This window comes from Drosophila ananassae, chromosome 2L (genome assembly GCF_017639315.1).
Source record: "Drosophila ananassae strain 14024-0371.13 chromosome 2L, ASM1763931v2, whole genome shotgun sequence".
NCBI classification, from domain to species: Eukaryota; Metazoa; Arthropoda; class Insecta; order Diptera; family Drosophilidae; genus Drosophila; species Drosophila ananassae.
In genome coordinates this window covers 24,350,891-24,363,747 of record NC_057927.1, presented here as the reverse complement: position 1 = coordinate 24,363,747, position 12,857 = coordinate 24,350,891, and the positions used below count along the sequence as shown (strand labels likewise).

Here is a 12,857-nt window from a genome sequence, read left to right as displayed (position 1 = left end):
TGTCTATATATATAAACATTACAAAATACATACCAAATTATAATAAATAATGGCGAAAGCAGAAAACCCAAAAATCATAATTGTTTTAATTAGAGGAGATTTTTAAAATCCAGGTAGGCAAAAAAATGTGGAACGCTTCACGATTTTGCGTGTCATCCTTGCGCAGGGGCCATGCTAATCTTCTCTGTATCGTTCCAATTTTAGTATATGTTCTGCCGAAGCAAGAACGAGGTTAGATCGAAAGAGGTTGTATTTAAAGGAAACAGTTGCTGAATAAGTACTTGAGAATTATAAGGCAGCTGTAAAGAGCGACCTCTAGCGGTCGCGCTTTGACATTATGTCACGTAAAAAAGGTTAAATGATGTAGAATGTGATGTAGAATTCCACTTCAAAAAAGTAATAACTATTTTAATTAACAAAAATCATTTAAAAAATACTTTAGAAATTATAGATCTTTGCTTTACAGCATCTAAATATTAAATTAGAAATTTAAAACCCTTGTTTTTTTTATTGTTGAAAACACAGTTCGTTTTATTCGACTATAATAAGTTGATAGTTTTAAAAATAGAGGCACGACTAAGAGAGTTTGTTTTTCGTTTGGCTTCGGTTAGGGTTTCAAAAGTCCAACCAAATCCATACCAAATAAATTAAATACATTTAACAATTAGAAAAGACTCTGTGTGATTGGTAAAAAAGTGTTTAGTTCTTTCGAGTTGATTGTGCTGTGATCTGTGATGAGATTCCGCATTAATTCCAATCCCCCTGGTCTAATCGTGTCGCATTTCAGGCTGCAGGTCGAACCAGGAATTCAAGCCCGACTGAGTGGTAATCTCACTATCATCCAGAGGTATTTTTAGCTAAAAAAAAATATTAAGAAATAATAGGATAGTTTAGCGGTATAAAGGTGAGCAAAAAAATGTGGAACGCTTCACGATTTTGCGTGTCATCCTTGCGCAGGGGCCATGCTAATCTTCTCTGTATCGTTCCAATTTTAGTATATGTTCTGCCGAAGCAAGAACGAAGTTCACCCTTAACATATCCCTATTTCTTTGACACTCTTCGGAATTCGCATTTGAGAATTATAAAAATGTCCAAGGATTAAGCCTTAAGGGTGGCTTTATTCCTGGTAGGGGGTTGTTGTTCCTGCAACGTATACCTACCATTCCAATAATGGGACTACTGCCGGAAAGGAAACCCTTCTGTGTGCAGACCGTCACCTCGAGTTGCGTCTGCCTGAGCTCGGCAATGGAAATCAGGTACTCGAAGGATGCATCGTAAACCGGATTGCAGTTATCCTTGATGACGCTCGTCTTGCGCTTCGACTCCTTGCTTCGTCCGGGCAATAGGTATAGCTTCACATACGGATCGGGTATGTTGCTGGGATCACGCAGCGGAATCTTTGCGATCTTGTGTATGGTCACGTCCAGTTTTTGGCGTTGGGCACTGTACCGGAGCGAGAGCTGAATTCTTCCCAGTCCGTGATCCCCAGCCGAGTTACTGGAATCCGGAAAACGATGAGTCAACACGGACGCGGCCAGTTCACTGATCGGCTTTTCACTCGATGTGGATGCTGACAGGACAGGAGAAATTTTGGCAACCACCGCTGGATCCTCCTCACTGATGGGCGATTCGGTGGACAGACGTTTGCTGGTAGCCTGGGTGTCCTGTTAGTCAAAAAGGATTTCGATTAGATAGGACTTAGAAAGAAAGCTGTATCCACTGACCTTAAACGAAGGTGGAGCCACTACAGCCACTTCTGGAGTTTTCACAGAGCTGCTCCGCGTTAGTGCCGCCACCTGTTCCAAAGTATCCGATTCCTTGTCGATCTCACCAGCCTTCAGTATCCTCAGGGACAGCGACATATAGAGCTTCGATTCTGGGCCGGATTTCTGCAGTTGGAAGGGCTGTTGGATCACCTCCATGTTGAACTGCTTGAGCAGGGTGCTGAGGGTGTAGGTGTATTGGCCGATGTCGTTGCCGGTCTTCTGATCGTAGATCTTAATGTTCAAGCTCTCGTTATCGGGATTGCTGACCAGGAAGGTGAAGCCCTGCTCCCAAACCGGGGAATCATCTCGCATTATCATCGCTGTTTGCTGTTTCTGTTTGTTTACACTGCAGACCAGATAGGGATCGGGTTTCGAGCTGGAGCGAGCTTGCTGTAATTTTAAAATATTAATTAATTTTTAATAAATTTTATGATTAAGTGGGACTTGCCTTTAAGTGTCTGGCCGAGTCAATGAAGACACTGAGAACCGCCGAGCTCATGGTGGTAACACGCAACAGCTTGGTCTCCAGCAGGATCTGCTGAAGATCGTTGGGATCTGCGGTGAGTTTGTACCATTGTAGGCGGACATGGAGGAGTCCGTGCTTGGCATCTTCCAGAGTAAGCCACTAGGTGATTATTAATGGAATTATTAGGGATGTTTCAAATAAAATAATTTAAATTTTAAAATTTACTTACACTATCCACAACGCCTTTCTTGATAACACTGGAAATATCGATGCTGGCTCTGTTTTTAAATAAATAATTGAATTAGTTAAGGAATAAATTTTAAATAATTTAACAAAATAATAAACAGAAAAAAACTGGTTAAATTTAAAGCGGGTCAAAGGTCAAAGAGCCCCTTTAACTTTAAGATGATTTTGGGTATTCTGTTCTGTTCTGTTGATTGGGTATTCTTGTGTTAAGAGTTCTAGGGAATATTCGATTAATCGAGGTATTCCATCAATCAATCAATCAATCAATGGTTGCCTAACCTGCCAAGGGATTCGTCATCACTAGTGCGGTCCCAGTCAAAAAGTCTGAGCACGAGGATCGCATGCTGCGAGACCTCGACAACAGCCTGATCCGAAAGCAATATAGAATACATTATTGGCATTATTAGTAGTTGGTTCTCAGAGGGGTTATTTACAGGGTCTGGATCTAACTACTGATTGTCATTGACATGCTTCAAGGTCAGTGGGTGTTGGGTAGTTTTTGAAATTAAAATTCCAGTGTCTGTGTTTCAGAGTGCTTCGGCATCTGCTTGTGGTTCAAATTGTGTCAAAGTTCATGCAAAACAGCTTCAATTCAGTCAGTGAGTGAGTGCTGATTACAGGTCAAATATCTACGGTTTCCAAATTATTGTTAAAACAAACTATTAAGAAATGAAAAAAGAAAAAACAAACATGCAGCTACAAATTCTCAAATCAATCTAATTGGGGTCACATCGATATTTTTCCAATAAACATTTTCGGCGGAAACCGCATATTGCCTGATGCCTCGCCACTTGGCTGTTTGTTAGTAAATGTATTCGGAACATAAATAAAATTCGAGAAACACCAAAAAAACAATCAACCAAAAATGAACAAATCATGAATGCAGTTTCATGCGGCAATACAACCTGCCCAATTCATCATCGTTCTGTACACCTGGCATAGTCTGATCATAGTCCCACAAAGAAAACCCAATATAGTGGCCTATGGTGGTAAAAATACACGCCTAGAAAAACAAATGTGTAAGTGTTCGAGTGGTAGATAGTATAGTATATAGTTGGCAGTTCATATAGCAGAGCATAACAATAAAAATAGTCCATTCTCTAATCTCACGTCACGCAAAAAGTAAGAACCTTTCGGTAAAATTAATTCAACAATTATTACTCACAGGGCTAGGGCCTACTGGGGGTGCAGGTTGGTGTGGTTTGGTGGTGGGTTTCATAACTCAAAAATGTAAAATAAAACGTAAAACTCTTCTTACCTGCCCAGGCTTTCGTCTTTCTTTGACAATTCGTCCTTATCCATCAATTGTATCTCGAGGTATTGACCCATTTCAATGAAAACTGTTGCCTACGTTGAGGCGCCAAACAGAGTAATCATCGAGTGATATAAGAATGAAAGAAATCAAAATGGAAATAACCAAAAGGCAAAACAACAAACTACACAAGAATTGGTGGATTTGTGTGTTGTAACAAATTGTAGCATGCAGCAATCGATGGACAACAACAGCAGACTACAAGAAGCAACGCAACAAGCTGTAGGGACTCCCGAAGGAATCTCCGAAAGAATCGTTCCAGAAATACGTACCTCGCACCAGTAGTCCCACTTGGGATTCACGTTGTTGTCAATGGTCTGAGTTCTGAACTCTTGAGCTCCCACATTGATGATGGCATAGGGATCCGACTTGCCCTTGCCCAGCACACTGATGTCCTTCTTCATGAGGTCCTTGGCCTCCACAACATGAATGCGCAGGATGCCCTGGAAGTGAAATTATTTATTAATTCAAAGTATTTATTAGCTGAGTGCTTTTCAAAGTTTCTAGATACAGTAGCGTAGATAGGGGGGGGGGGGGGGGGTCAGGGGGATCAATCCCCCCCCTTGGGTCTGAGAATTATAAGATGATATAATCTCAAAATTGAAAAAGAAACACATTTTTACGCGGTGACTGTGCAGTACAGCATTATTATTCTTATTATCGCAGATTGCGGATTATTATCGCAGTGTAAAATAAAACTTACAAAAAAACAGGATATTATTCTGAGTCATATCCCCCCCCCCATATCAAAAAGCTATCTACGCCACTGTCTAGATAAGAAGAGGGCATTTTAATTAGTTTAACAATATTATTTTAAAATCAAACAGTTATCCATTTTGAGTAAATAAAACATTAGTCTTAATTGTGGTTTTCGGAGAAAGCCTTTTGAAGAAAATAAATCCTAAATAAGTCAAGAATACATGACAACAAATCAAGAGAATAAATTGATGGAGAATCGATCTAACAATCATTTAAGGTATTCCGCTCAAGAATCGGATGGTTGTTGGGGAAGATATAGCCTTCGCAGAATCGCCCATATATTCGTCCCCATGCATTTTTCAACATTTTGAAGGGGACCTCCAGGAAAAGTGACAAAAAATCTAAAAAATATTTTATTCCCAGATTTTGATGCAAATTGGTGGAGAAACGATCCGGTGGAGAATTGATCCAAAAATCGTTTAAGGTATTCCCCTCAAGAATCGGATGGTTATTAGGGAAGATATAGCCTTCGCAGTGGGCCATATACTCATCCCCATGCATTTTTCAACATTTTAAAGGGGATCCCCTAGGAAAAGTGACAAAAAATCTAAAAAATATTTCGTTCCTAGGTTTTGATGCCGATCAATGGAGAATCGATCCACAAATCGTTTAAGGTATTCCGCTCAAGAATCGGATGGTTATTGGGGAAGATATAGCCCTCGCAGTGGACCAAATATTGGCCCCTATGCATTTTGTAGTAAATTCCAAAATAATATTTTTTATACACCTAGGGACTTTTAGAGAAAATTATCTGGGAACTCATTTATGCCACTAATTCAGCTCTTGACTTGAAATACAAAACTCACCTCTGGTTCTGGCATCTTCAAAGCCACGGCGGACACCTCTTCACTGAGAGAAATGGGCAGCTTGTTCGGCAAGACCATCACATTGCCAATCTGCTCTACGATGATCCTTCGGAGCAAATCGCTGAGTCCGGGCATGTCCATGAAATCCAATGCTCCAACCAGATTGAAATCGATATTGGGATTGTTGAGGAAGAAGATCTGAAGTCCACCCACCAAGGGCATGGATCTGATCAGGGGTTTCATCACCACTCGAACCCATCCATGGATCTGGAAGTCCTTGATGCCGCCCTTGAATCCGCCCAAATAGAAATTAATATCGCAATCGCTGGCATAGAAGAGATCCAGATCCATTATGATCTCATTGCGGTCGACGTTCTTGTCGTAGATCTTCACTCCGCCGATCCGGGGTGGAATGGTGCCCAGAATGATGCGATCGAAGCGGAAACCGTGCATCTTGTAGTTGGCTAAGGCCAGTGCCACATTAGGTTCGATGGTTTCCTTCACCAAAGTCCTGGCAAAGTGATTAGCATTGGGCCACACTTGTTTCAAAATCTGCAAAGGATAAAGGATATTAAACATTTTTCTTCAAAAGATTAGGATTAAAAGCTACCTTATTTAGCCACTCGGCTCGCTCGACATCCGGAAAGTAGACCCAGGCGGGCAGTTCATCGATCCTGGCCAGAATCACATCCTTCTCGGAGGCCAGGGCCGAGGCTTTGGCAATATCCCGTTTCTTCTCTGAGGTCTTGCCCAGTTGCTCTCGGGCCACCGACAGGATAACTGGAGCAATCAGCCAGGCCACCGACCAGCCCATGTAACCCACCAGATAGATGGATCCCACAATGGCCACTTTCTTGCCGACCGTGTACAGGATGGAGAAGATGCTGTCCTCACCGCTAGTGGATCGTGTGGCCACTGCTTTATTTCCGTTTCCATTTCCGTTCCCAAACGTCGGTTCGGTGGGTGTGCCATTGCCCGTGGGCGTGGCCGGGGCAGCCACTAGGGGTTCACTCATTTTTTTAGCGGGCTCGGCCAGCGGTACGAAGGGTTCGTCCTCGGCGGGATTGGGTGGGTCCACAAACTCGGCCAACGGCACGTTCGGGGTGTTATCACTGGAGTAAGAAAAGGAGTAAGCGAATCAAATTAGCAAACTTTACGTATTATTCCGCACATTTCCGATTACTAAGGCCTGAGGCTGATTCATTAGCATTTGCCGGCTAAGATGCCGGGCACTAAACGCCAATGTTCATGATAATGATGATGTCATACTTGGTGCGCTATAAGCTAGAAATGCGATCTTGGATGGGGCCTCTATACTGTGTATAGCATTTGTGAACACTCCGGTGTTGTTGTTTACGTATCTTAATTTCTTTAATAGAGTTTGGCATTACTCATACGACCTGTGGGTGGGTGGGGAATAAATTGACACACTTTTATGAGTTTTTGTTTGCTGCTCTTCTGGGGGTGCTCCCCAGCCAATCCACCCACTAGTCCCATTACCTGTTGAGTGGATACACAAAATAGCTTTCATTTCCAAAGCAAAGGTAGCAAAACTTTGTTACAAACTTTGGTTATCCTGAAGGAGCAAAAAGCATAAGCATATTAAATGGACTATTTTAGGTTTTAAGTTACTGGAGCTGAAGTTTTCTTTATTTTTTTTTTGTGAAGAGTATTTTCTTTTCTCATTAAATTCATTTGTTGTGTTTTTTTGTTCAATTCGGGCCTGTCTGTTTTAATTATTCAACGCTTAGCAGCTGTTGACTTTATTCAAATTTCCAGAATACCATTCCTCATTTTTTGTTTGAGTTTCCCTTTTTTTATATTTGTGGCGACTTCGGGGACCCATTATAATACAGCCATCCACTTTTCCGAGGCATACACAATTCATGTTCGGCCTTGGCTTAAATAATCTGCCAAACCAAACTTTGCATGAGATTTACAACCTCAGCGTTTTACGTTTGTATTTTTTACGCTTTGTTAGCCGTTGTTGTTTAACAACGATGGAGACGAGAAATTTTCACTTAGTTGAGTTCTTGGAGTGCTACCCCCAAAAACAGTGGTAGGAGGTGGGTGATGGGTGGTTACGAGCTCTGGTTACGAGCTTTGCTAATTTCGAGTGGTCGGGCAACATTCAACTTTAACTGCTGACAGCAGAGCTGCTGGGCACCTGTTGAATGGCCCGAGCCCCAGGTCCTGTTCCCCAAGCGGGGAACAAAAAGGCAACAAAAAATACTCAAGCCAGTGGCGTGTGAAAGAGAGAGCAGGCCAAAGAGTGAAAAGAGACGGGGCACTGTGACTTAATTCGAGACTGGCTGCCAAAGCTTGTCTGCCTTCAAATGATGTTGATACTTCCCATTGCCAAGAACTTGAACTGAACATATTTTTTGGAGTGAGTGTTTTTTTTTTTGTTTTTTTTTTTTGTTCATCGTTCAGGTTTCTTGGCGATGACGTAGTCGCGGTGGTTACTCTATATGGGCGGTGAAATACTTGAGTGACTTGGTGGTGTTCCTCCTCGTGTAATGAATGAAAAATAAATATAAATTAACTAAATTGTTGCATCACCTCATTGTTTAGGTTTGGGTTTCCCTCCTCCCCAGGTAGTGTAAGTGTGTGTGTTATAAGTTTCAAGTGTCGGAAAGAAATTTATGTGCATCTGAAACAAAGATATGATACTCAATTATACGTGCACTTATCTAGATGGAACCATGAATAAATTAAAAATTATTTAAGGCTGCTATTTCACTTTTTTTTTTATCACTTGGCATATTATTTAAAATGTAATTTATGGCTTTCAAACTTTTTCGTGTCTCTCTGCACTCTGGCTATAAATACAAAAACAATTCATAAAGCTTATATCCATTAGATATCTCACAGAAAATAAATTTCCTCTTTGTATGTGCTTTTAAGAATTTTTCACAAATATATTTGTACATTTCTGTTTCACTTGCAAGTGCCACAATTATTTAAAATTTCTAAACATTCAGATAACTTTTAACTGCGTAGCCTTTACTCATTAAAAATTCCGATAGAAACCGCACTGAAGGCTACAAAAAAATATATCCAACATTTGCATATATGAGGGGAGTCGTCGAATATAGCTCACACACAGTTTTTTTGTATATTTTTATCAGGTTCTATTTCCGAACAAAAATTAAGTAAACAGGCGAACATTTTTTAAAAAACCAAACTCGATTCTGATTACACATCAAACAAGAGTCATAATATAATCAGTTTATATTACGCACCGAGCACAGGAAAAATTCTTTATAGACTTGATTGCTCCACTCCGTTTGATTTCAATTTTTTTTTTTTTAATATTCTTCTAACATACGAAGCGAATTCAGCGACTTTTCATTGTGAGCGGCTAAATTGAATTGAATTCCATTCGCGAAGCATCTCAGCCATCAGCCACTAGATGAATTCTCTCGAGTCTGGGGGTCTTGAGTGAAAGCTCTCGGTTTGAGTGAAAGCTGCAGCGCCCCACAGCAGCAGCCGTTTGTGGCGACGGTGTTACGGGATTGTTGGCGCCACGTTCTGGAGAGGAGCCTGGGCAGAGGCACTAGACAACAGGATTGTAAGAGCCAGGGGAGAAAGGACAATGAACAATTAATGAACAATTAGGGCTTGCTGGAGAGTATTGCCTAATGGAATGATTAATTTTGAAATAATCTTTTAAAATAGTTCAGAAATTAATATTCTTTGACTCATAGGATATAATAAATTACTGTTTTTGTTTGCTTTTTTTGGAGATAATAATAATAAATCATCATAAAGTATATGATATCATAACTTAAGCATCAAACTTTATTTCTCTTTTCAAAACTTTGTGGTCAAGTGTAATTGAATTGGTTATCCTTGGTCCTGGGTCAAGTGGTAATTGTTGTAGTTTTCCGTCCGTCTTTCCAGCTGACTCACTTGCAAATGAGATAAAAAATCTAGGCTGTGTTGAGTAATTAGCGTAACAGTTTGGGAGCCACTGCCGGATGACGCACACGGGCGTAAAATATCCTGCCTGGCAGTGTGCAGTCATGAATAAGGATTAAGCGGCATTTTTTGTTTGTTTTTTGCTCGCTCCCTCTATTCCTTTTTTCATAAATACTAAATGGCCGTGTAACACATGGCGTATGTGTAATAATCATAGCGATATGCATTTTTAATGTTTCGATGGGAAATCGAAAAGGTAAACAAAAAAAAAGAAAGCGTGCGCGCGGAAGTGGCAACTGCAGGACGAAAAAGCGCAAATCAAAAGCAAACAAACGCTGTCCAGGAATAAGGGCGTACTTCAACATGCCCTTCAACAGCCACCCATACAATTACCCACCAGTGTTACATGCGCGCCACACACCCACACACCCACACCCACACCCCCACCGGCTGCACACACACATTGTCTGGCTGCAGGACATGCAGGGAAGCAGAAGAACTCATCTGAAGGACACGGCCAGCCTGCAGGCAAATGGAGCCGGAATTTAAGGATACGGTAGAGATCTCTACCGCTACACATAAAAAAAATTAAAAAATTTGGATATTTGTTGGGAAAACTTAAAGGATATAAGAGGATATTTTGCGCAGTGCTTTCATTTATTAAGTACAAACTCCTTTCCGGTAGGATACTCATTAACGACCAAATGAAACCTTGGGGAAATTTCGAGATCCTGCTTATCCTGCCTCCTGTTGAGTCAAGGAAGTCCACATGTGCTCTCCCAGTTAATTGGCCCATAAATGTTTTATATTCCTGCCAGCCTTTGATTTTGCCTTGCAAGCTTGTAGTTTAGGGTTTTTCAACTTTGAACCCACTTGGATAGGGGCGGGTGATAGGGGCGTGGCTTGGTAATAAAACTTTTCCCTCAGTAACGTGCCATAAAACTTAATTCATAACTAAACTGTGACAATTCCCGGGCTGTAATCGAGGTCACTCGATGACGGCGCCTTGACTTTATTGAACGAACAATGTAAACAAATTGGGAATATTCTTTTATTCTGTTTAGGTTTCGTGTAGAGCATCGCCGGTTGTGGAAAGAAAATTGCGTCACATCGCCTTTGATTTATGGAGTGCCTCCAGTCAACCAGAGCGAGAAGTGGCTGGGGAAACTGGGTGGTGGCGGATGGAAAACAGAGTAGACCTGACCCACAGAAGGTAAAAGTGATGTGTTGCAGGTCAGAGATATGCGCCACAAAATACTAGTATTTTTTGGCTTTAAGATTTATTTAGTTTTAGGTCTTAAATCCTTTTACGATTTCTAGTATTTTCTCTGACTATATCTTTAAGAAGAGACACTGATTGGAGGTCTGAAGCGTGAGATACATTGAAGCAATCACTAAATGAGGTCAGAATTGAATTACAATCAAGGGGGCGCTTCAAGGTCACCCAACTGGTAATTCAATCAGAAACATTCCAATTTAAATTTCTTCAACAGATATATTTTTAACACTGATTTTCAGATAAAACTCAAATCGCTCGTGTGGAACTCCGTCGCTCATCAGGCACGTTTAAGCTATTTCCCTTCGCCGTCTGTCTAAGAAAATTTGTTTAGCAGCCAAAATGCTTAGAAGTCCTCCCCGAAGACCACAAAGGCTGTTTCCCTGGCATGTTAAACTTTTCCTTTGACTACATTTGGTTAGCCAGAATAAAAATGGAGGTCCTTTAGCCTTTAGCCAGGTTGTTATATGCAGATGATGTTAACGTAAAACGGCCTCGGGGATACATATAAAATAACTGACATAGATGCCACAACGGCACTCGACTGCAAATGAAAGTTTCGCTTCCTCCACTAAAGTATCCTTTATTCGAGGCATGTGCCAGGACATGTTATCCTGGTGAAGACTAGTATTGGACTTTAATATCGGTCAAAGTGTCAGTCGAGCATTGGGCCATAACTGGGCATCTGACAGGGAATGCCTTATGAATTATACACCAGTTTGTTACTATTTTTTGTTTGTATGGCTATTGCCCCCCGAAAATGCCGCAAGTCCTTGCCACACAACACCAAAGTGAAGCAACACGCACGGAAATCGTTGATTGTGGCAATAAAAAGGAAACAACGAGGAAAGCCAAAAAAGGGCAGCCGATTATTAATGAGTTTTGGTCGGGTCAACGGATACAATGTCTGGAAGGGTGGGGAGCTTCTTTAAGAAAAACAGTGGCTCCTTTGCAAACATTACTTCCGCTTAAGGACTTTGTATGCAAGGATCAAATATTCAAGCAACACACACACTGATTTTCGTCAAATTGATGACAGGGTTGTTTCTTTATGAAGTCTGGTAGTTAGAGCTTTTTAAAGACCAACAAAAACTGGAAAAGGGTTTTATAGTTTGTTGCAGGACGAAAGCTTAATCCTTCTGTTTTATCTACTAATTAAAATGTTTATCATAGGGGCATAAAATTGCTAGGCAGACAGCTGCCCCAAGTGGCACAAAGGGTGGCCACTTTAGAGGAACAACTTTCCCGAAACGAAAACCATAAACTTTTTACCTCGCAGGTGAAAATCTGTGCCTGTGCCTTTGTGTGTTTCGGTTAGCCACGAAAAACCCCGAGCCGCCTTAATGTGTCCACATTTTAATTACCCTTGATGTCGAGTGCGAATGGCTGCAACCGAAAAAAAAATAAAAAATAAAGCAGCAGCAACAGCGAAACATGGCTTGAAGGCTTCATGGCAACCAGCTGGCTTTCATAAATATTTCAAATGCCTGCCAAGCCCACCACCCTTGCCATCGTCTGACAGCTCTTTCTGTCACTTGACACTGCGTTTTTATCTTTTTTTTTTCGCTCGCCTTTTGCTTGAGTCCTGGGACAACGCTGCGTATGCGTAATTTACATGGCAGAAGAAGCGGAGGACACACACAAGTCAGATTAAATGTGAACATGAACGGAGGCGCCTCGATGGTCTCTCCAGGGCCTCGATAAGCCTTTTCGCAGGTGGACCCGGGAAGTCGCCACTTAGGACTCTTGCATTTTTAATTTAAACATTCACCTAACAGTTTGAGAGTCACTCGCTGGTGGTGGTACTGAAGTCGCCCGACCAATGTCAATGGGTTTGCCAAAAATACATTCAATTGTTCGGCCTCTTTGTAGTTTCCGTTTTCTTGACTTTATGGTTTTTTCGTCTTTTGTTTTTTCTGTAACTTTCTTTTTATTGTTTTGCCCGGCCGTATTGATTCGCAAATGTCTCGCGCGCGAATTTCGTCCGCAGCACTATAGAAGAAATCCTTTTTGAGTTTTCCGCATTGTCCGGGTCAAGTGTCCCGTTCAAAGTGAGTCAAGCAACTGAAATGCGGTAACTGAACGCTTGGTTCTATTACCTCTGCAATATCACTCATACGCAGTGGTTGACCTACATCCTGTAACGCACTCAGACGTGCGAGGATGGTTATTTTGAGTGCAAGAGAGAGCTTTCGGGTTGAGTACACTGGCCAGGCATTTGTTTACTTTCTCAGCTATTTTTGGCGCCAAAATAGAACAACTGTTGCCGAGAGTGTTTACATAGTAGTAGGCGGGCGGGTGG

The 12,857-nt window shown here is 41.4% G+C and overlaps 1 protein-coding gene and 2 non-coding genes across 7 annotated transcripts; all 3 read right to left on the bottom strand.

Moving 5' to 3' along the window:
• Nucleotides 1–121: 121 nt before the first annotated feature.
• LOC6508077 lies at nucleotides 122–228 on the bottom strand. The gene has a single exon (XR_046303.1). It is a non-coding gene; the product is annotated as a U6 spliceosomal RNA (small nuclear RNA).
• A 273-nt stretch (nucleotides 229–501) lies between these two features.
• On the bottom strand, nucleotides 502–12,343 carry LOC6503451 (extended synaptotagmin-2). 5 transcript variants are annotated; one of them, XM_001967469.4, is made up of 11 exons: nucleotides 8,601–8,751; nucleotides 7,918–8,008; nucleotides 5,966–6,467; nucleotides 5,356–5,907; nucleotides 4,063–4,233; nucleotides 3,737–3,825; nucleotides 2,462–2,510; nucleotides 2,215–2,391; nucleotides 1,725–2,156; nucleotides 1,161–1,664; nucleotides 502–857 (listed from the first exon to the last, which is right to left on the bottom strand). In XM_001967469.4, exons 2-11 carry the CDS (start codon nucleotides 7,920–7,922, stop codon nucleotides 768–770), a joined length of 2,571 nt encoding a protein of 856 aa, XP_001967505.2. In that variant the 5' UTR covers nucleotides 7,923–8,008; nucleotides 8,601–8,751; the 3' UTR covers nucleotides 502–767. The 5 variants fall into 5 exon arrangements, with proteins under 5 accessions (XP_001967505.2, XP_014759156.1, XP_014759157.1 ...); XM_014903670.3 differs by lacking the exon at nucleotides 3,737–3,825 and adding an exon at nucleotides 3,384–3,481; XM_014903671.3 differs by lacking the exon at nucleotides 3,737–3,825 and adding an exon at nucleotides 2,758–2,843.
• LOC6508076 lies at nucleotides 913–1,019 on the bottom strand. The gene has a single exon (XR_046302.1). It is a non-coding gene; the product is annotated as a U6 spliceosomal RNA (small nuclear RNA).
• Nucleotides 12,344–12,857: the final 514 nt, after the last annotated feature.